At 44.4% G+C, this 23,768-nt stretch overlaps 1 protein-coding gene and 2 non-coding genes across 3 annotated transcripts; 2 read left to right on the top strand and 1 right to left on the bottom strand.

Annotated features, from left to right (window-relative positions):
* The first annotated feature begins 5,339 nt into the window (after positions 1-5,339).
* Positions 5,340-5,419, top strand: Mir760 (microRNA 760). The gene has a single exon (NR_032295.1). It is a non-coding gene; the product is annotated as a microRNA 760 (primary transcript).
* Positions 5,420-6,000: 581 nt separating this feature from the next.
* Trnar-ucu3 (transfer RNA arginine (anticodon UCU) 3) lies at positions 6,001-6,085 on the top strand. The gene is given in 2 exon segments: positions 6,001-6,037; positions 6,050-6,085. It is a non-coding gene; the product is annotated as a tRNA-Arg (tRNA).
* Positions 6,086-11,667: 5,582 nt separating this feature from the next.
* Dnttip2 (deoxynucleotidyltransferase, terminal, interacting protein 2) lies at positions 11,668-23,713 on the bottom strand. The gene is made up of 7 exons (NM_001399742.1): positions 23,640-23,713; positions 21,155-22,785; positions 18,532-18,670; positions 17,013-17,108; positions 15,278-15,442; positions 13,353-13,462; positions 11,668-12,702 (listed from the first exon to the last, which is right to left on the bottom strand). Exons 1-7 carry the CDS (start codon positions 23,688-23,690, stop codon positions 12,609-12,611), a joined length of 2,286 nt encoding a protein of 761 aa, NP_001386671.1. The 5' UTR covers positions 23,691-23,713; the 3' UTR covers positions 11,668-12,608.
* Positions 23,714-23,768: the final 55 nt, after the last annotated feature.

The following is a 23,768-nucleotide window of genomic DNA, read 5'->3' as shown; positions in this document are numbered from 1 at the left end:
CATTATTTGAAAAGCTGAGACAGAAGCATAAAAAGTTCAAACGGGCTTGGGCTACATGGTGAAATCCAGGCCAACCTTTGCTACAAAGAAATCCTATCTCAAAAACAATCAGCGACAGGCAAGATATCAGCGGACGAAGGCGCCTGCTGGACAAACCTCACGAACTCAGGATGATCCCCAGTGGGAGAGAGGAAGGAAGAGTGGAGTTTCTCTCTCTTAGAGATGTGAAAAAAAAAAGAATTTCCCAAAGTCCTATGGCTGCCTCCAAACTCACCCACCCCATCATTCTGCCTCCTGATCCCCACCCTCAGCCAGGTATGTCTGAGACAATCTCCTCTTCTTTCCCCACTGTCTTCAGAGACCAGCCGGGCTACCTCAACAATAGTTGGTCTTAAACTTAATGATAAGATTATGTGATCACAGGGCGGGGAATGGATGAGGTTTTGAAAACTACCACTGCCTGCAAAAATCCAGATCTTCCATAACTTGCTAGAACTTGGCAGAGACAATGGCATTTTAACAGTATGGCAAAGGTGGGGGGGGGGGGATGAGGATGTAGCTTAGTTGGTAGAATGCTTGCCTAGCAAGCACACAGCAATGGGTTCATCCTCATCACTGCGTACAAACGGGCTTGGTGGTGCAAGTGCAGGCCTGTAATATTAGCACTTGGAAGGTAAAGGATCAAAAGTTCAAGATCATCTTTGGCTACGTGGCCAGGTTAAGCCGGCACTGGGAACTATTTCAAAAACAAACTGAGAAGCGGCTCTTACAAAACAGTAGCCATTGAAGGAATTTTAAAATGGATGTTATTTCTAGTTAGATTACGAAACCTAGCCAGGTGGTGGCAGTGATGTGGTGCAGGCCTTTAATCCCTGCACTTGGGAGGTAGAGGTAGGTGAATCTCTGGGTTCAAGGTCAGTGTGGTCTACATAGTGAGTTCCAGAACAGCCAGGGCTACACAGAGAGGCCCTGTCTCAATCAATCAATGAATCAATGAAAGAAAGAAAGAAAGAAAGAAAGAAAGAAAGAAAGAAAGAAAGAAAGAGAGAAAGAGAGAAAGAGAGAGAGAGAGAGAAAGAAAGCAATGTGATGACAGAAACTGAGACAAGGACTTGCGGGGCTCATCTGTGGAGGTCTATGATAGAATCGTGGCATGGAGAAACAGCTGAAGCCCAGAACAGACACTTCTGGGTATGGTCATAACCTAGTTGAAGCTCTATCCTCAGTCTTAGCTCATCCTAAGGCTGCTCTGCCTCGTCTGTATCAGCGATGCACTGAAAGGTTCAGACCACCATCGTTAGTGATACGACTTCTCCTTCCTCAGCCTGCAACCTCCCTCCAGTACAACTCAGGAGGCCACCGTTACTCTAAGGCCATGGAGGGACAGCAGGGAGGATGACCAGATTAATTCTGAGATTTGGGAGTGGAATCTTGAGATCTGCTTAATAGGGATTTAGAGCTAGGAAGAGAAGCCCTAGTAAAATAACGAGTTTTAGCACCTAACCCAGAAGCCATTACCTGTGCTTCTCTGTGCTTTCGTCTGACATGGCTAGTTTCCAAGTCTCCTCCAGGAGAGCAAGGAGAATACTTGTCTCCTTCATCAGTGGTCCAGTGGCAGTATGTCACCAGTGAACTGTATTCCTGAAACCATTACTGCTAACTGAAATCTTTCCCAGGGACCAGTAGGACACATGTGCTCTTTGGCCTATTTGGGGATGATGCTTGTCTAGTCTGGAAAATCTAGGGCCTCTGTCCAACCTCTTAGCAGCAAAAATGGAGTATACTACCTCAATGGTCCTCTGAGCACACTACTCAGCTTCCACTAGAATCCATTCACTATCATTTTTCTGACCCCCCCAGTTTGATGTCTGATTTTCTTTAAAATTGTGTGTGTGTGTGTGTGTGTGTGTGTGTGTGTGTGTGTGTTGGGAAATCAGATGATAACTTTCAGATGTCAGTTTTCTCCTTCCAGCATGTGGGTCTTGGGAATTGAATTTGGATCCTCGGGCTTGGCAACAGGTCAACAGGTTTCTTTACGAGCTGAGATTTCTCTCTATCCCAATGTCTACATTTCTTCATCTTTGAAATTGTTATTTTCTTTCCTTTATCCACACCTTGATGCTCAGTATAACTTGGTTATTTGCCTGGCTGAAACCCAACACATATTTTAGGAAAAGAAGTTCCAGCTCCTAAAAGTTGCTCCAGATTTTATCTGCCAAGACACTTTTTTTGGGGGAGGGGGTGGTGTATACCCTTGTTTGTGGAAATCATGTAGTTGAACAAATGAAAACAATTAGCAGTTCAAACTTCCTAAGAGAAAAATCTTTGGGAAAACCTTGGCTTTGAATTCCGATGTTTTCAGGCAGAGGAGATAAGTGGTAACAGGCAAGGGTACAGGCTGTGTAGGGGTAGGGCGGGGAGACAGGGAGTTGCAACAAATTTAACAGATGCTGTATCTGAACTTTGTTTCTCCAGGACCTGAGAGGTCTTGCTTTCTTTATTGAGGGATGACTGCTAGTAACAATATCAAAAGCCAGTTGTCACATTTACACTGTGCCTGGACTGAGGTAAATTCTTGCAGGCACTAGTCCTCACAGCACTGTTATGGTTTCTCAGACTGGGAAAAGACCCTCAGAGAAGTTAGGAATCAAGTCTTGAACCCAAGAGGCGGAGCCAAGGCTTGAACATCAGTCCATGATCTCAAAATCCTACCAGATATTTTGTTTCTTCTTCCTCTCTTTGTTTTGGTTTTTGGTGTTTATTTTTTTCCTAGACACTGTTTTCTAAGAATCTATCGTTTGCAAGTTTGGGGTACATCTTACAATCAATACAGTAGCCTGTGCTTATTATTTGGGAGCTCAGGCTAAAAGGTACTTTGTTGGTAGAGATTCCCAATTGCAACTTACTACTTTTCATGTGTTAACTTACATATAAAATTTATATTTATATTATATTTATACTGCTTCCTATCCATAGGCTTCATATCTCTCAGGGAATGTGCAGTGTCCTTGGTGACAACTTTATACTTTACCTCTCATGCTAGGCCTGTGTTATACCAGAATACTCACCCACATTACCCTCTAGGGTGAAGCAAAGCTAATGTCAATCGCTAGCAATGCAGATCTTTAGAGATTCAGGAGAATGCAGAAATGCTTGCAAGTGCACCCAGAACAATGTAGCAGCTTGAAAATAATTCTGTTGGACAAACATGAAAATAGTACTGCAGACCCCCTAAAGCTAGGTACTGGGTTTGAACGCCCAAACAAGGTATTGTTGTTGAGTTACAGTTGTCTTGGGGCAAACTCTAGAGAAGGGCAGAGTTGGGCTCTGTGGAAGGTGATTGTAGCCCATCCTCTGGCTCCCTCTGCTGACAGGAAGAGGTTGCTTTTTTGTCCTTGCAGGAGTTCTTGATTCAGATGTATAATTGTTGTTTATTATATTCCCAGTCAGCTCTTAGTTTATAAAGGAGAACAAAACCCCATTAAATTACTCTCCTCATAGATCAAACCAGTACACACCCCATTCTTTCTCATGATAACACATCTGCCCCTCTAAAAGAGACTCTATAGACTGCTTGTCGGCAGAGAAACCCAGCACAGCTGACCTACATCCTGCCCTACGACCTTAACTGTCTCAAATGCTTCACACAAGCCTAGTTTCCCCACAGACTCTGCTAATGTTGTCTCAGTATTGATGTTCATAGATAAGAATGTTTAAGTCTCGGGGTTAGGGATTTAGCTCAGTGGTAGAGCCCTTGCCTAGGTTCGGTCCCCAGCTCCGGAAAAAAAAAAAAAAAAAAAGTCTCAACCAGTGGAAGGAATCCACAATTCTTTAATTTGTTATGTTGAAATGATTACCTACATATCTCTCCTTAGCATATGCTTTTCTCTGTTCCTTCCTCAGAACTTTTGAGTGTGAGTCACAATCGCTAAGCAGGTCAGTCACTGACATCTCAGAATTTGAGATTTTGCAGCAGTGCCTCCAGGCAAAATTTCTGTATATGGTTTTCACACAGAGCATTGACCATCTCTTTCCCTACATGAGCTGTGAACACAAGAACCACCAGAGCACTTAAGATGTCACCAGCGCCCATTTGAAGAAGAGTAACGATGTTTAAGATCCTTGTTATGGAAAGCAGTTTTTTTTTTGGGGGGGGGGTGAACTAGGCCTGGCAGCAGACAGAACTCTGTCACTGTGTGTAGAGGCAATCCACCATCAGTGTCACTTCATGCTCTTCTTGGGTGCGCCAAGAATGCAAGACTGATCACTTTCTTTGGACCCCCTTTCGGAGTTGTGTTTGCAAGGAGCAATTTTGAGAGGTGAGGTAATGTCTCCCTGAAGAACAAAGAGCAGGCTTGCTTACCGCTCACCATAAAACATAGTCGTTTCTGAGCTCAGCAATCCTCTCCTATAATGAAAACCATTTTTGTGTGCAAGCATGCATCTGGGGCCCATATGCCTTCTTCCTCAGAGAATCAGAGTTCAGGGAACCAACATAAACATGCTGACCCTCTGGCTACTGCTTTTGTTGTCAATAGTCCACACGTGTTCTGTCAATATCAATAAAGCCGTGAAAGATCAAGTATTTAGCCTGCAAGGTAGAATAAAGTCTGACTCTACAGTTTGCCTCCCTAGCCGGGTACTACTATGTGTGTGATATAACATATTGTAGCTGAGGTTTTCCTTTCTATAATGAGGACGCAGATACTTATCCCATAAAATAAAAATGCCCTCCCCCACTGAGAATTCCCTCTTCCCCTTCAGCGCACCGTGCTAGGCAAAGGCCCTATCCTTTGATGCCGGATTCTGGCTGGCAGGGACCACCCCGTGGGTACAGACTGATGCTGGTTTGGTGCAGAGGTGTCAGCGTCAGGTCGCACCACGCGAGTCCTTTGCAGGCGGGGCCGGGAGAGCCGCACGCTGATTGGAGCCCGATCCTGGGCTTTTGTCTGGGGCAGCCGTTGCATAGCAACCGGGTTTTTATTTAGCTAGTTCCCTTAGCTCGGCTTCGGGGTCGCTCTGATGGAGATTGGGGGCGGGGGTGAGGAAACTGAGGACCCACTCCTTCCCACGCCGCAGCTCGGATTCACGGTGACTCCGCCCTTCTGAGCAAAGAGGTGCAGGGGTCCCACTGCCACCGGGGAGGTACCCCACCATCGCGCTCGGCCGCGCGCCCTGCAGCCCAGGCGCTCGCACACGCGCGCTCTCCACGCGCGCCGTCCGCCTCCGGAGGCCGCCCACTCGGACGCGCGTGGGGAGCACGCGGGCATCGGCGGCTGCGCGGCGGCCGCTCCTCGGCGGCGTAGCGGATAAGCTCCCGGGAGGATGCCTCGGTACGGGGCGCGTCGCCCCCCTCAGGCCACCAGAGCCCGGATACCTCAGAAATTCGGCTCTGGGTCTGTGGGGAGCGAAATGCAACCCAAACCCCGTTTCCCCGAAGCACCGCGCAGATAAACACGCACAAGCACGCACACAGACGTCGTCGGCCCGCACTCGCAGCCGCAGGTCCCGGCCTGAGGGAAGAGGCCGGGGCCCAAGATGGCTCGCCGCCTTCGCCTCGCAGCCCCGGGCGCGGCCGCTCGCCCTCGCCGCTCGCTCGCAGGTGCGACGGAAGTGCCCGGCGTCACCGGCCCGGAGCGACGGCGCAACGGCCGGTCTGGGCCTGCAGCCTCGGTGGCCCGGGCCGGACGGGAGCGGCCGCCGGACACAGCCGGTAGGCGGGGTTGCGGGGCAGGCAGGGAGCCTGGGAGGGACAGGCGCGGTCCGCGGAGGACGACGGGCTCCCGCCGAGCTCTCCGGACCCGCGGCCCGCAGCCGCCGCCCTTCAGCAGCGGCGGTTCCCGGGCAGTTGGGTGCCCGCCGGCCTCGCCGTTACAATTGGAGGTATCTTAGGCGCGGCGGCTGGGCTCCGGCGACGGAGGCAAACGAGATTGAGTCGGTCCCGGCGCGGGGCCGTTGCCTCTGGCTTAATACGGCAGATGCGCGGAAACTCCAACAGGTGGCTCCGTGGCGCAATGGATAGCGCATTGGACTTCTAGAGGCTGAAGGCATTCAAAGGTTCCGGGTTCGAGTCCCGGCGGAGTCGCGACGTTTTAATTTTGTCATCGGGAAATTTTCTTTGACTTCTATCTTTTATTCCTTTCCTTTGTAATCTAAAACAGCTTAACTCCCCGCACAGCCACAGACCACTCCGCTGCGCTCCTCAACCCTTAGCTGCAGCTCTGGGGGTGGCCTTCACACCGCATTAACCTACCCGGGCCGGTCCCAGTGCGGAGAAGAGGGAGGCAGTAGAGAATCCAGGAGCTGGATGTAGGCCTAAAGGAGAGCGTGGGACAGGCCTGGGTCTGGAGTGACATCTCACATCTGGAGCTTGAGTGGTCACCAGCAGGATCGAGAAGACAAGATGCGTAGGCTAGTCCGAAGACATTAGAAATACACCACCTCACCCCACCCCACCTCCGGAATCTCAAGTGGATCCTTTAAAAAAACAAACAAACAAACAAAAAAAAAAAAACAAAAAAAAAAAGCCAAAATCTCGATGGTCATTTAAGGATGCCATTTCGGTGGATCTGAAATGGAGCCCAGAAATCTGCTTTTCTGAGGTCGCCAGAAAAAAGAATCGTTTTCTTATACGATTTTAGTGCAAAGTTTGTTGTAGGCACGCCCTGCCTGCCAGCTAGAGGCAAAAGTTGCAGTCTTGTCGCCTTCTGACACAGGGATAGCGTTCCACTTCACCAAATGTCAATATGTGTAGGAATGAATGGAGTTTTAAAAAAAAAAAAAATCACTGTACCGATAAAACCCCTAATAAATGTAAACCGTAAACAAAAAAAAAAAAAAAATGTTGGTAAAGTCCTGAAAAGAGTAGACATCCTTGGTATTCCCGAATCTGAGACTTGAAATCCACCCTACAAGCCAGCAGTGAATAATGGCGACTTTAAAATGTTTTCACTTTTGTTCTTTAACAAAGCAGAAGTTAGTACTTTCTGCACACCGGTTAGCATTCCTGATCATATGTAGTATTATAAAACACAGGTTTGCAGCGTTTTACTCCTGTTTCGGTGAGTACAGGTAGAGCTGCACTATGCCATCGTATGCTGTTGATATAATAGCCACTAATACTGAGACATTCAGACACACGCCTTGTTCTCCCCATTGCCGTGCTGAGGGAACACCCCGTTGTTTGTGCACAAGTGTATCTTTACAATAGATTCCTAGGAGGCTGCACTGCCGGCTCAGGCTTGTTCCGGCGCTCCTAATCTGTGCCTACCTTGTAAGGTTTGGCAGCCTCCCTTCAGAGGATAGGCTCTGCTCACTTTATCTCCCCAGCAATGCCTGTTTGCCCACAGCTCTCGTCCGCAGACTCGTAAAAACTGTAATTGAAGTTTTCACCCACTTTTCCATGCACAGATCATTGTATTTTCTGGCCTGCGATTTATCTGCCCTTTGGTTGAGCTCATTTTTGTAATGTCACTCACACCCACTTAGGATGGCTTTAATAAGATGTTTGTATTAGTTCGTAGTTCTTTACCTAGGAAAGAAAACAGCCTTATGTTTTTAAAAATTGCTATTTATTTTCCAGGTTACTTGTGTGTTTATATATGAAATTTTTTCATCTCACAGACATTGATATATTGTAATTTATCAGTGTTTGCTAGTTTCTAAGTTTGAAGACCCCCCCAGAGTGTTAATTTCCTTTTAATGGTTTTGTCTTTACACCTTTGCCCCATCTGAAATATCTTCTATAAGTATCTTGAGCTAACAGACTGCGCTTCTAGAACATCCCTGAAATATCTTCTGTAATGGGAGTTCTGCCCCAGAGTTCTGGTGTTGAACCTCTGTGTCTTCTGTACTAACTTGAAATGTCACCTCATTGTCAAAGTCCATTCTAAAGTCCTGTGCACACTTGTGTTTCTGGATTTTCTAGTTTGCTGCGTTGGTCTGAAGTTTTTATGTGCTACAGTTTAGTGGGGTCGGGATTTTTTAAAAAAAAGTTTCCCCTGCATAATCATGAATTATACATTAATATTATAATAATAAAGTAGCTTGGTCAAGGCTACACATGCTGTGATTTATAAATTATAAACAAGTTCCACTTGTTTGACAACATGGACTGTGGGACACAAGCGTTCTGACCCATTGCTGGGGAGACTAAAGTGAGTCTAGTCTCTAGTTGGGACATTAGAAATCTTTTTTCTCTGCCAAAGCAAGATAAATTTAAGTTCATTTTGACTCATGGTTTCGGAGGTTTTGGAAGAGGAACTACCAACTTGTCCAAAGAAATGAGAGGTAAATTCTGAACCCTTTGTGTTCATTCCAGGCCTGCTCTCAACAGCGTCTTCTGAAAACAGTGGAGTAGGCAAAAGGACAGGATGTTTGCAGACCTAGGTGTTCTTTATGACCTCACCAACTGAGAACTAGCAGAGATTGAGGAAGTCACACAACAGGAATCCAAGGAGAAACTGTTACTAAGGGAAAATCGAGTTCCCCAACACTTATTGCATATGTAAGCCTGCAGATCACCTTAGCCTGACGTCAACTGGTCAGCACCATCACCACATTTACTCTTGGTTCACTAACTTTGGGACACACACAGCCAGGTAGTATGTATCAGCTTCCTGCTCGATTATGAGACATAACCCCTCTGACATGTAGGTTCTGGTAGCAGCTGCCTGGGTTACTTTGCAGAAACTTGAGTGAACTTTTGCTAAGACAGAGTCTCCTCTGGGTTCTACAATACCCGATGGATAAATACAGTAAAATAAAATAAGAAGGCTTGGCATCTGTCTTCCTATAGTGTCTGCCCCTTCTGCTGTCTTAACTCCTGGGTTACCTCTACATGTAGATAAATGTTTATCATTTAAGAAAAGAATGTTTTGGGACTGGCTCAGTGGTAAAGAGCACTACTGAATGCTCTTCCAGAGGTCCTGAGCTCAAATCCCAGCAACCACATGGTGGCTCACAACCATCTGTAATGATATCTGATGCCCTCTACTGGTGTGTCTGAAGACAGCTACAGTATACTCATATAATAAACCAAAAAAAAAAAAAAAAAAAAAAACCAAGCAAACAAAATGTTTTGTCCAAGACTAGTATAACTTGGCCTGTTGCCTGTTGGAACTGGTGTTTCTTCTACCTCTTGTGTTTCTAGGCAGCTAAGGCATCTACAGTATACTATGAGGCCAGAATGTTTGATGAATAACTCAGCACTTCCTGAGCAAAGCTGACCACCAAATTAGCCCACCAAAAAAAAGGATAGTGGGTGTGTGTGTGTGTGTGGTGTTCATAAGAAGCATATCTTTTGGAAACATTTGGGACTAGTGGACAATAGTCCATGGGACCGTATTTCAGTCCATCCCAGAAAAGTCAAGTCTTCTGTTTGATTTTGTAAAGCTAGCCCCACAGTCATCTCTCTGGTCAGTGTTATCTCTCTTTTATGCTGAAGAACAAATAAATATAAGCTCTGCTTTGCCTGTTGATGTTCATGCCGTACGCTTGGAGCCTGGCTTGAAGGCCCAGATTTAGAATCTGGAGGTTGAGGCAAGGGCATCACCGGTTCAAGGTCTGCCTGTAAAAACACCCCATTTCAAAGGTCTAAAGAGGCCTGGGGATGTAGCTCAGAGCCTGTACGCTACGCAGAATGCAAAAAGGCAAATATTGTGACTTGGTCTCATTCCTGTTGCTCCCAAGCCATGAATCCTGCTGTCTAAATAATCTGTTTAGTCTACAGTTACTTGACTTGGAGGCAGAACACCATGACCAGGAAAGCATGGAACAAAGCAGGTGACACCAGCAGACAGAAAACGGGCAGAGGTAACAGAAGCAAGATAATAGATGTCCCAAAAGCCTGTTCCCAAATGCCTGCTCACAGCAAGGCCCTACATTTCCACAATCTAATAGTCCATCAGAGGATTCGTCCAGAGATAGCTCAGAGACCTCATGACATGATCTCTCCCCAAAGCTCTGCACTTACCTAGACATGTAGCCCAGCTTGAGCTCAAACTGTGCAGGACAAACTTACGTTTTTGATCCTCTTACCTCTGTGAGCGCATGTACAACCAGTTCATGTGGTGTTAGTGATGAAATCCAGGGCTTTGTGAGTGCTGGGCAAGCTACCAACTGAGCTTCATCCCCACTCTGCATTTGTTGGCTTCTGTATTCAGGCTTCAGTGATGAATGGGTTCTCTGGAAGCCCTCCTGCTAAATTACTAAGCCACAGGAGCCCAGCTGATAAGCACCTGCTGAACCTCTCTTATTTACAACTGGAGCAGCTGGGTGTGGTAGAGAACCTTGATCGAAGCCCTTGGGTGGCAGAGTCTGGTGGTTCTGTGAGCTTGAGGCCAGCCTAGTCTGTCTAGTGAGTTCCAGGACAGCAATAGATGCATAGTGAGACCCTGTCCAAAACAACAAATGAACAAAGCCCCCCCCCACACACACACACTTTAAGAGTCCACCCAGGGCCGTATTCCAAATGTTTCATACATCATTGCTGAGTATGGATTTAAAGGCCATGGGAATCGTCGTTAGCTGGGAAACCATGTGATGTGTTTTGTGTCATTCCTAGGCTGCAGTGTAGACCATGGACTGAAGCTATTGAAGACCCAAAAGAAAGAAAATGTTGAGAGGTGGAATGAGCTTGGTGGTTGAAGAGATGGCTGAAGATTCACACTTGAGCTGTTTCCCAAAACTAAGTGCTGCAGGAGAGCAGAAGCAGCTACCTAGCCTGCCAGAGACATGCTGTTTCTAGGCTAGGGTGACTGCTGACACAAGGAAGCAAAAAAATTAAAAATACTGGAGCGTGTGATAATGATGAGTTCAGATAACGCATGGGTTGAGTTTTCGGTCCCTGGGACATGCTGGAGATGTACTGTTGGTACGTAGACATGACAGAACATGATGAATGTTCTCAGAATGGAAGAACATGACAAAGAAAAGTTGGAGGTGTGAAAAGAAGGAAAGACTTAACTCTAAGGAGAGACTCAGGCTTTGGACTACTGCTCTTTTGGAAGATTTAAAATAAACTTTGAATGTTAATAGGTGACTAAGTTATTTTTAGGTGATTTCATTTACTTTATGGAATTATTTTGTTCAACATTCCCTACTTTGCTACAACTTAAATGGAACATAACCCTGTTATTAAACTTAAGGGAGGAAAGGTTTATTTTGGCTTTGTTCCATAGGTTGTCATATGTGGTCACATGGCAAGAATTCCACACCAGGAAAGAAATGTGCAGAACCAAAGATAGCCACCTCTTGGCTGCAAAGAAGAAAAGGTAAAGAGGCCAGGGACTTAATTCCCTCTTGCAAGGACTTGTCCCCAAAGACTCGATTTACTAGGGCCCAGCTCCTAATGGTCTTATCACTTCACATTAGGCCTTTGAGGTAGTTAAGACAAACTATAAGTTGCTAATAAAAAAAGTTTTCAAAAGGTCAAATAAGTCAACGGAGACAAAGTATTAATGGAAATGTAACGAGTCAATACTCAAAAATGTTATTGCTTTGAAGCAGAGTTATTCGGCCCTCTAGCATTCACAGGACAGAAAAATCATAGAGCAAGTTTGCCCCTTGAATCTTAGTCAAGGAATGTTTACCAAGAGTATACTGCTAAGTGTGTAAAGAAACTTTTCCCCCTCTCCTCCCGCCTGCCATTATCACAGAGGCAACGCGTATTACTCAAATACTTCTGTTTTAATAAAGGAAGCATAGATGCTAGGTTGCTTATGACTCTAAACAGTGAAAGTAAAATGTTGACTTAATAGTTACTGAAATATAAATAACACAAAAGAGCTACAGCCAAGAAGCACCAATAGGTCTCGACAGCACTCCTTGGGTACCAAAAAGCAGGTCAGGTCCAGGGCCTACCTAAGCCCTGGTAAACTGAGTCATTTGACCTACTAGCCAGTGAAAATCCTGTTTAATCCTGTTTTGTTTAGAACAAAATTAATCATTCATCCCATTCCAGTTGCTAAGAAAAACTCTCCTCTCGCATCTTTACCCGGTTTTCCTAGGAGGCCTCAGTTGCTTCAGGCTTGTTTGATGTTCACATAGTTCTTTGTTTCTGCTTCAGGAATACTTTTACTCACACAGCGTAGCTTGTACACGGGAAGAACCAGGCATGTATGTGTGTATGAGCCGTGTCTGCATCCTGGCACTTTTATAACTGAGTTACTTCAAACGTTCTTTCTGCACTTGGTATTTGAATGTAGGAGTGCTCTGTCTGCATGTATAGACAGGCCAGAGTGGCCTGATACCTCTACAAATGGTCATGAGCCACACTGTGGTTGCAGGGAACTGAACTGAGGAGTTCTGGAAGAGCAGTGTTAACTGCAGAGCCATCTCAGCAGCCCTCAAAAGTTCCTTAAACAGAACTGATTTTGTTTTAATTGGACAAACATTAAAATAGCTGATATTCATTTTCCTTTTAACAGTCTAAAACCAGACATATCATCTGAAACATACACCTACTTTTATTCCAAGGGTCACATAATTGATTCTGTCAGTAATTTTTATTTCCAAATAGAAATCACTATTTACACATATTATATAAATTATATGATAATCTTCAGCAAATCAAGACCTATAAAATATTATGGTATGCTATGTAAATTTTAATTGCGAAATTTCTTCTTTTTTCGGAACTTCTTTCCTTCTGCATTTGCTGCTTTTTCAGCCATGATTTCCGAATACTTCCTTCGATTAAATCTGAAAGAAAAGACAAACCTTTATGCTCTAACCTAAAGCATGATGTATAGAATATATCAGGTATTAGCAGTTAATACAGCTTAGGGAGGAGGCTCGATCCCCAAATGCTCTACACTGAATCCTCTTGTAGAAACCACATTGCTACCAAGTGTCAGGAGGCTGAGGGCAGCAGTGCTCTCTGTCCTCAGTTTGTATTCACTTTATTTGGGTTTTGAGATTGTGTCTTGCTGTGGCTGGCCTTGAACTTCCTTTACTCAGCTATGCACTGGAGTTTCAGAGCCAGGTGTAGTAGTGCGCAGTGGAGGCAGGGGCAGAGGCAGTGGATCTCTGAGTTCCAGGACAGCCAGAGCTATATAGTGAGACACCCTGTCTCAAAACAAAAGCCAAAACCTTAACAGATAAAGAGCAATGATTTTCACAAGAACAGTAAAGCTCTAACTGCCCCTCACTCTGTTCCCACGAGGGTGCAAGCGCAGGTGAAGGGGTAAATGACAGATGGTCTAGCAGAAAGAGAGACGAGGCTCTGGCTTCCTCATGCCGAAGACCAAATTATTTTTGTTGTGGCATTCTCATAAAAACATAGCCACCAAATGGAACCTACAAACTTCTGGGTACTTAAAGAAAAAAATACATATTATAAAATGTACTACCTCCTGAACTCTGAATCAGCCAGCAGTTCTTCCACAATGGTCTTTTTCCTCTGTTTCTTGGGAATCCGTGAATGGTAGAAGTCGGCTGGATTATCAACAATGGTTCCAACCTAAGAAAAATGGAAGGAAATAAATCACGCAGTACCTGGATGTTAGCTCGCCCCACATTTCCGTGTGGAGCTAAAGCTTTTTTGTAGAGAACAGAAGGCACAACCTATTTTACATGTATTAGGATTATAGCATCTTATCAGAGCAAAACCAAACCTCTTGTTAGCCAGCACACTGGTACTTCCCCTATTAGAGTGCACAGTATGCCCAAAGTTTATAACCTGCTAAACAGTAAACCTGATGAACAGCACAATATACTGTAAACTGTGCTTTCTAATTAAATGATGTACATTTAAATTCTACACACCTATTTGATTTTGGAGCTTATCAACACTGCCGGCTTAGAACCTGTTTTAAAAAAAGGTCTACATTTGTTCATTCAGCTGACTGCGGTCATAGGCTGATCACTATGCACCAGGCACTCTGCTTAGGTGATGGGGAAAACAAGGACCAAAACAACCCAGTCTGGGCCAGTAAGGGTCACAGTCTTAAGGCAGAGCCAGACAGACTAAAAACATTACAGTACAAATGACATGCATGGAACAGAACACTATACATGGCTCTGAAGACAAAGTGACCTAAAGGAGTTAAGAATGACAAACATGGCATTTAAACTTGGCTCTATATAGTTCAAAGTTCACCAAGCAAACAAGGGAGAATAATGTCACAGAACAGCAGAGACTGGGTAATATAAACCCCATTTGTCTCCACTTTGAGGACTAGGCCGGATTTCAAAAGAGTCTATAAAGCACCAACTTTAGGAACAATCATAAAATCCAGAACAAGATCATAAAACCTCTCCCAAAGAACAGCCTGGGGATAACCACAAGAATGGGGTTATCTTGTCTCAGAATGGGCCGTCTGCTCTGGACAGCCCTATTTCATCACATGGCTAAGTGTTTGTGACATAGGAATGTAGACCACTGATAACCTGTGATCCCCTAGCATTCACCAATGAAATTTTAGATTACTTAATCCTTCTAGAGAGTTTCCCCAGTTCCCTATAAGGAGGCCTGCATGCCTTTGTCTGGGGTCGCCATTTTGGAGAACGGTTGACCCCCACATCCTGGATGTGTCTATAGAATAAAGGATATTTGTTTTTGTATGCTCCGAGTCTGGGGTCTTCCTTATAGTGCAAACTCTGAGACAGGTGAGTACTGAGTGTCGTCAAGGTTATAAGTATAAGGGCTTGATAAGGAGTTTGCAAGCTAGTTTGGGTGTACATGGTTCATTTCTTTTGATGCATCACAAAGGAAATAAATGGATTACCCCAAAAGTCACTAAGAATTAAGTTTCTCAGAAGTACAGCCTGAAAACAAATATTTAAGTAAATTACAGAATACAGACCAGCTACAATGAAACCAGAGGAAAAGACACTTGGAAACTTATAATAGCCCGAATGAGCAGAAGAGGGTTGAGAAAAGTGGAAATGTCAATTTGCATGTTCACTGGGAGACACCCACAAGCAACGTTTGAATGCCTCTCTACCTTACAAAGGAAAAGGAAAAGAATAATTTCCTCTCTCTGCATCTGAATGACTTTTGCTCTTAGGTTAGTACCATCCACACTCCTGAACACAAAGACTGTTAATTAATTAACAGAACTACCCTCGATCCCAGCTGCCGTGATTAATGTTGCCTCTTTGGATCGAGGACCCACTACAAAATGGCGGCTGTCTGAATTGTGTCCTAGACAGTACAGAGCCTAAGCAGGCACAGACCACAGGCTTGGTGTGCACATGTAATCCTTATGTTAACAGTAAACACAACATTGCTAAGCTACTCTCCACAGACCAGAACTACTACTAAGTATCGTACCTGGAAGTACTTAGGGAAGCCATCTCTGTCATTTTTCTTATAAAACCTCTTTGGGTCCATGCTTGCTCTCATCTTTAAGGCTTTGAGGTCATTTTTCAGTTCGTCTGTCAGTTCCGGAGCTTTCATGCCAAACCAACCATTACCAGCTGTTTTTTGTCTCTCTTTCTGAAATACAAGTGTTAACAAAACATTTTTTAAAAAAGATTTATTTTATTTTTATGTATGTATTCATGCATGTGTGTGCAGGTACCTGTGGAGACGAAAAGAGTTTTGGATTTTCTGAGCTGGAGTTACAGGTGGTTATGAGATACATGATGTGGATGCTGGGAACCAAAATTTGGTCCTCTTTAAGAGCAGCAAGTGTTCTTGACCACCGAGCCATCTCTCCAGCCCCCCAAATAAACACTCAACTTTGTAAGAGAATAGAGACTGATTTCCCCTTAGGCACACTGCCTACTGTGCTATAAAATCCCCCAGAATCATAAAACAGAAAATGTGTGAATTACTTGGCATTGGTAGTGTATATCTGTGACCTCAATACTTGGGACAGATTGAGGTTGGATGATTGTGGATTCAAGATAGCAGCATGGGCTACCACAGGACTGTGGGGAGAGTTTACAAGGGCGGGAATGTGACTCAGATGTAGAGATCTTGCCGAGCACACACAAGTCCCCGGGGTTGATCCTTAGCACTGCATGAAATGGACCCGGTAATGTGCACCTGTAATCCCAATCCCGACCTAGGATGTGTGAGACACTGTCTTACAGAAAACAAAACTCAAACACTAACTTTACAGTAAGCATTAACCCCCAGGATACTTAAAAAAAGAAGAATTAAGTAAAAAACAAAACATCCAAAACACATTTTGGCAGAGCATCAGTTTCATAAATGAAGGCTCCCTGGTATGACTTTCAGGGAAAGAAATGCACGGCTCCCACTTTTTGTCTAAGAGCTCCTACAAGAGGTAGTGTATAGGGGCTGGGGATTTAGCTCAGTGGTAGAGCGCTTACCTAGCAAGCGCAAGGCCCTGGGTTCGGTCCCCAGCTCCGAAAAAAAAAGAACCAAAAAAAAAAAAAAAAAAAAAAAAGAGGTAGTGTATAAAATCAATTTAGAAGCTGGTAGGTATATAAGCATTATTTTTCATTCAGTGAAGTCTTAAGGGTCTTAGAAGCTACTTAACTCTCAAGTCCAGAACTTTATATTATGTCCAAGACAAACAAAAGTGCGATTCTTTTGAAAACTCTACCTAACATTTTCATTCATCCAAAATTGAGTGCCTGCCACATGCAGTGTGCTCTGTATCAGCACCTTTTGTACCGGTCTATTAGTCCAAATACTAAAACAAGGTTTGCTCCCATTCCTCCATTTGCCATACAACAATGTATCTAAAAGCCAATGATGTGGACGGTGACCCTGAATGCTGGCTGTCACTGTTTGAGGTGTATTTTCAAAAGCTGTACTTACAGGGCTCAAGGCATGGCTCAGTGACAGGGCACATGCTTACATGTGCAAGGCCCCAGGGTTCACTTCTGAACACAAATCACTATATGTGCATTTGGCTGCAAAGACCTAAAAAGCCATGCTAAACATGCGGAGGGAACCACATTTATGGCCCTTAACATCTGAGAACTCTGGACCAATCCACAGATAAAGCTTAAATGTTGCAGTATAACATAACCTGAAAATAGAAAGACGAAGCACATATGAGCAATCTGAATATTAAATCCCAACTTACCCTGCGCTGTTTCTGAAGCTGATGCTTTGACTCACTATATGGTGGGACACAATAGTTTTTTTCAAAATCAGGTGTGATGACAGCTTTCTGCAGAAGCTACGAAAATACAAAATAATTATTTTCTCTTTCTCCCCATTTAAACTTGGGCTTTTACATTTTGTATAGGCAAATCCTCTAATCTGTTCCTGAGTGACTTTTAATTTTAAGGTACTCCCTGTCAAACCTCAAGACCTTGCTCTTGATCCCTGGAACCTACAGGGTGGGGACACCTGGCTCCTGCATGTTGCCCTCCAGCCTACACCAAAAGTACAAATGTGCCCATATATACACACAAAATTAAAAAATACAATAGGACTCCTGGGATTAAGTAGTGGATGAAAAAGAAAACAATGCTGCTCTTGAATTTATTTCAAGTAGCATCTCTTACAGATAAAACTCTATTCATAAAGAATAACTTCTAAAATGACAGAAAAAGAGCAGAACATGTCGGTCTGGCCTTAGTAGGGACAGAATGATAGGGTTTTAATCCCAGAACAGGGCCAGCAGGTGTGGGCCTCCAAGAATGTAGATTCGCCTAAGGCTTGGTTGCACAAAGCACATTTTACGTTCCACCTTCAAGGAATGACCTGTTAATGACTCCAAGACAATCAGAATCTAGGAGGCGAAGGTGTGGCTAATGTCTCAGCAAAATGGTAAATGCTGGGACCTTCAGGACTGCCCTAAAGACTGGAAAAGAACTCTAATTCCTCAACCATGCAAACTATAAGGATGCAGCATGAATCACGAGGCCTTCCTGAATGCAGCTGCGTTAAGCCGGCTTTCAGAAAGACTAAGAAAGGAAGAAAGGGAGTTAGGGAGCTGGCCCCAAGAGCTTTGTTTGTTTGGCGGTTTATGCTTACAAAGGCAGGTAGATTCCTAGTTAGGACCGGCCAGGGACAGAGCAAGGTGAGGACGAGGTGTGGCAGAAATGGTAATTTCTGGCTTATCTTCAGTGCATAACAGAGGCCGGCAGATCTCCGGAGTTCCTTTGCAAGGTTAAAAGGAAATGTGCACTTGCTGTTGCCTAAGAATTAAGGTGCTGGGGTCATTGGATGCTGATTCATAGGATAATCTGACTGGATTGATATGTAAAATAAAAGGCTAGGTTTACGATCTGCAAGAGTTGAGCTATCCAAAGACCTTTTAGAATAGCAAGAGGGAGCTTCTTGAGAGCTGTCTTGAGCACAGAACATCAAGAGAAAGCTGTCTAGAGATGAAATCTCGAGAGAGCAGAAATAAGAGAAAGGAATCTGGAAAGCAGAACACACGCTGCCAGCTTAGACCCACTGACTTCCCACTGACTTTGAGTCGTTTGTTTCTGCCACCCTAAGACACTCCTTCTCTCAGAGCCCTAAGACACTCCTTCTCTCAGAGCCCCTTTCCAAGCCAAGGCTGGTCCTTGGCAAGAAAATACATGTTTTGCCTTAGGAAAAGTAGTCATTTTCCAGGGACTGAAGATGGGACAGTTCATGTAGCTTACCTCGTTTTTCTTTTTCTCTTTGATCTGGCTTAGTGTTTTCTTGTGGGGCTGCAGCTTGTCTGCATTAAAATTAATATACAAGCCACCCAACTCCTTGATGTTTAGTCCAGGGTCTATGCTGCTACTTGTCAATTTCAAACTAAAAGAGAAAAAGATCACTTAGATGAAGTAATTACGACAAAATGGAAACAAGATTGCATGTTAAAAATCACACATGCATACAGAGCATCACATCTTTATAATGAGTTCCTGAAACACTGAATAAACATGTCTCATTACAAGTGTCCAGGATAAATAATGAATCAACACCACCAGAGAAGAAGTCCTAGCAGACTCCCACGATTTTCTAAAGGGATTAAGCATGTAACATACCCTCGGATTTCACAAAGAACTTCCGGAAAAGCAATTCAGTTCAACTTCACACACTGAAGGACACAGTTCAGAAAGACCTGCTGTATCTCTAAACACATGACCCTGTCAGTCCCTGGACCTCACAGGGCGGAGACACCCGGACACCGTAGGCTGGCCTCTAACAACAATGAACAACCTCGAGACAGGGCATCCTTTTTGTTTGCTTTCCAAGACAGGGTTTGATGTATGCCCCCACTGTAGGGCACCTATTATGACAAGTCTTAGATGGCTGCCGACATTTCTAGTGGCTAATGCCAAACAGGGCCTAATTCAGGAACAGCAGTTTTAAACAAGAAGACAACTGCTAAAGAAAACTCCTCAAACATTAGAGCTTTCAACAGAAAATGGACGGGATTATAGGTGACTATTTTCTTCATATTTTTCTGTATTTCTCGATTCTTCTACAATTAACATAAAAAATTATGTTCCTCTTGTTTTTACTTTTGTACATTTATGAGTTTGTATGTGTATGTGTGTGGTGTGCATGCACATATGTGCATCCAGAGTTTGACTTTGGGTATCTTCCCTGACCATCCCTACCTTCTATATTTAAGCCTGGTCTCTCGAAGCCAGAGCTCACAGACTCAGGTAGTCTACCTAGTTGGCTTGCTTGGAGATGCCATTTCTACCTCTGGAGCACTGACATTACAGGCTCATCTGTTATTTTACTTACAGGGCAAGCTTTTTACTTCTAAGCCATTTCCCCTGTTCCCACAGATGATTCCTAACAGATTACCAAAGAACATTTTGGCTACCACTGATGAGAAAAATATAACTGCCAAAGTTCTCATAAATAAATACAAGGGAGATGTCAGGGGGAGCTCACCCACATTCTGATGTATATACTAGTAAACTTCTGTTTGTACTTTTATGGCAAATCAACCACTTGACAAATATATCAAAAACTTAACTAGTAAAAGGATGAAATAAAGGCTGCTCCCACAACAGGGACAGGTTCATCTTATACGTTTTTGGTCACAGGAGTCCTTGAGACTCGACAAAACAACATAGGCTATTACCATGACTCTCAGTTGCCCACCAAGAACAGACTCTACAGCTTAATGTTATCACAGGCTAAGATGGAAACATCTCTCCTGTTGCAAACTTTCAGTGCTGGCAGGTACTATGTAGGCTGCCTGGGAAGAAAAGCCATCATTGGTCTTACTCAACTGGGGACCTACTGACTTGCCAGAGAAGCTATGCCTGTCTATTTGTGTACTATTACTGAGATAACCAACCGCTAATTGGCTTTGAGACCCACTTACTCAAATTCATACCTGGTACTGTAAAGCCAAACCTGTGGTGGGTGACAGACCCTAGTGGGGAATTTACTATTTTTGCTAGACATGCTGAACCCATTAAAAATACTTTCTAAATGCTGAAGTTTCTGCTCATATATGAGTCAGTTTTTCCCCCCCTTTATCTTTTTGGCAATGGGTAACAGTTACTCCTAAGCCTCAAAACTGGTCAAAGTGCTGAGAATAACTGTCTCAAAGTGGTCATTTCTAAATGGGACATTTATGTCACCCCTTCCAGAGAGAATGTAAAAGAGGGAGGAAGAAAGACAGGGAGCAGTGACATGGAATACTGCCTTCCAGGTATGCATGGTAGCTGCACCCAGAACTCACAGCAGCTATTCATTACCTGCACAAGACTGCAGCAGTCAGTATTTTGGATTTTTGTTCTTTAACTTTTTAGTGATCTTGGTGAGTTTCATATTGGGTACAGGGAGATGAATGAGACTGAGGTGCATGATATGAAACTCAACAGTCTGAATTTTGTAATGGAATGTCCAAGAGCTCATGATGCCCCACCTCTCCCTGAGGACCTATAGGCAGTTAGTGATGACTGGGGGAGGGAGAGACATTTTCTTCAATAGTATAGCACTAGTAAGCTTCATGAGCTTGTAAATAACCCCTATTCCATAGTCCCATAAACATTAAACTCACTGGGCCGCCTGTGTCCCCAGAAGCCATGAAAGTAGAAAGAGCTGGGGAAAGGGACATCAATGAATGAGTCTGAGGGACACTAAAACCTCAATACAGTACGTACACATATAAAAACATGAGACATTATTATAGTGTATGTTAATAAAAATTACTTTGGGGGTTGAGGTCTAGCTCTGTGGTAAAGGGCACGCTTGTTATGCTGCAGCCGTAGGCGGGCTCCTCAGCACAACCTCTCCCAATTTCCTTTCAAAGGTAGTACTTACAGCTTAGACTTGGTGCTACTGAGGAAGTCTTCCTCATCACTAGATTCATCCTTCTTCTCATCACCGTCTGATGAGTCTTCACTATTTTCCTCCTCTCCCTCCTCATCTTCTTCTTCCTTTTCTTCCTCAATAGCAGCCTCACTTGGAGTCTTATCTTCCAGGTAAAAGTTTTTATCAGCACTCAATCCAGGAGTTCTGTCGATTACAAACAGTGCACTACCACAGGCAGGATCTTCCAAGTCCTCAGCTGATGCCTCCTTTTGGCCACTGTTTTCAACAGGACACAAAGTGTCCCTTTCATTCTCACTGCTGTCAGACTGTTGGCTTTCATCACTGCTAAGAAATAATAGAATAGGACTATCTGTATGCCGAGACATGCTGAGTTCAGACTTGCATGGCATGGCATCACATTCAAGAGCGACATCCCTTTGGCTGCTCTTGTCCTCACTGACACCTACACTTGCAGGCTCATCATTGCTATTACCACAATCACTGAACTGTGCCAAGTCACTCTTTTCTACGTTGCCCCCTCTCTCTTTATTACATCTTTCTATTTTCACAACTGCAAACTTGTGCTCTAGTGATTTCATTACAGCCTCCTGCTCTGGACTTGAAGCCTGGGATGTGGCTTTACGTGGGATGCTTGAATGCTTCAGAGACACTGACTGCTGAGGGCTGGAGTCTTGAGCTTTGGAAAGACTCAGCTGGGAATCTTCCTCATTAACTACTTTTTCCTCTATTACTTTGGGGTCCTCCTCATCCAGATTCTTACAATTCTTTATGACTTCTGTAAGAGATACAACATCGGCTTGTTTTTCCTCTTGGATATGCAAATTTTGGTTTTGGGTTGTCAGTTTTTCCCCTGAATTTCTGTGAATGGAATCGTCAAAGTCATTATTATACGTTTCACTATCAGAAATAGTCGGCATATTTATCTGAGACTGCAGTCTTGCCGATGACAACTGAGAGGGCTGTTTAGCTTCTGAGTCCTCTGAATCCACAGACGGACCCACGATTGGCTTTTTATTTCCTGGTGTAATCTCAGTATCTTTTTTCTCAGCTTGGAACTCTAATTTCTTCTGCACATTCCTGCCTGTTCTCCTCGGTGCACTCTCCAATGATGAAATGCCTGAGCAGGACCACTCAGCATCAGATATAGTTTCCGAATATGATTCTTGGCTTGAATCTCTTTGAGATTTAGCCTTATTTCTGGTTCTTCTTTCTGTGGAAGGTACAACCATAGAAACCCCTGAAACATGAGACTCTGCTTCAGAAACAGCTCCTTCATCCCCAGATTCATGTTGAGGGAGTTGAGGGATTACTTTCTGCCTTTTCCTAACACTGGACTTCGGGGTGGGCACAATTACAACCTGACGTTTCCTAGTTACTCTTATAATGGGCTCTTGGACCTCTAACACAGAAGAAACCCCAGAAGCATGAGACTCCGTTTCAGAGGCCTCTCCATCAGAAATCAGTACAGTGATCTCCGCTGGGCCTGCGGTTCTGCTGTTCCTGCTGCCAGAGAGGGCTGAGTTCTGCTCCTCAGCAGACTGCGATCCAGCAGTGCTGCCTTTCGATCCCGATTCTTTTTTGCTTTCTGGATGTGTTCCAATTCTCCGAGGAACAGACCTCTGAAAACCAATAACAAATACGATATAGTTTAGATAGGGCAGGGACAAGAGCAGAGGTGGCATGGCCTAGGGAGCAACACTTTAGAAGGTACTAATCAAAGCCAAACTCACGATAAAATACCTATTTTTTTACTTGCCTCATCCTAGGCTTCAGAAAGCAGAACTAAAAAGAGAACTTTCTCCACTTAAAGAACGAGGGGGAGGGGTTGGGGATTTAGCTCAGTGGTAGAGCGCTTGCCTAGGAAGCGCAAGGTCCTGGGTTCGGTCCCCAGCTCCAAAAAAAAAAAAAAAGAACCAAAAAAAAAAAAAAAAAAGAACGAGGGGGAAATTTTTAAATCATTTACAGAGGCTCAGGGAGCGAGGGAGTTAAGTACTAATTGAACACGTGTTTAGGAGTGTGCAAAGTAATCCTGTTTGTCTGGATTTTTACATACAGGAAAGGGCTGCTCTAGATCCCTTACCACACAATCTAAAGAGCATAGCACCCGAAGACAATCAGAGGCTCTGAGAGAGACCACGCCTTCATATGCCGGAGGAGTTAGTGCTGGGCCATTGCCAGTCTCTCCACGTGAAAACGATGCTCCTTCCCATCCCCAAAACTAGGCTCGGTCGAGGTGACTGGAATTACCCTTCCTTGGTATTGTCTCAAACAGTAAACTTAAAAGGCCTCATTTGCCCAAGGCGAGCTACGGACTCACAAGGGCCCTAAAAGAACCCCCGGGCCCAAACAAGTTCTGAACCGGCCGGATGCAGTACCACGCGCTCACGGCTGGGTTCCTCCTCCCTCTCCTCCGCACCCCCGAGCTGCTCTGCCTACTGGCGAGGAGACCGGGAGAACCCGGGACCCATCTCACCTTCCGTTGGGAACTTTCTTGGATCCTGGACCCAGACCTAGTGACCACCATGTTTGCGACTCCGTATTCCCCGCAGTCAGCGTAGCTTCCTCTGTTCCGACGCTTCGGAAGTACGTCAGACCAGGGCCT

This window comes from Rattus norvegicus, chromosome 2, assembly GCF_036323735.1.
Source record: "Rattus norvegicus strain BN/NHsdMcwi chromosome 2, GRCr8, whole genome shotgun sequence".
NCBI lineage: Eukaryota > Metazoa > Chordata > Mammalia > Rodentia > Muridae > Rattus > Rattus norvegicus.
This window is presented reverse-complemented; position numbering and strand designations above follow the sequence as displayed.

Bases quoted from the DNA above. Each gene is read 5' to 3' on its own strand.
- Dnttip2 (NM_001399742.1), bottom strand. From the start codon at position 23,690: ATGGTGGTCACTAGGTCTGGGTCCAGGATCCAAGAAAGTTCCCAACGG. The intron at 17,109-18,531 runs GTAAGCTACATG...GTATTTTCGTAG, and splicing joins AAGAGAAAAAGAAAAACGAG to CTTCTGCAGAAAGCTGTCAT. The intron at 15,443-17,012 runs GTAAGTTGGGAT...CTTGTATTTCAG, and splicing joins AGCTTCAGAAACAGCGCAGG to AAAGAGAGACAAAAAACAGC.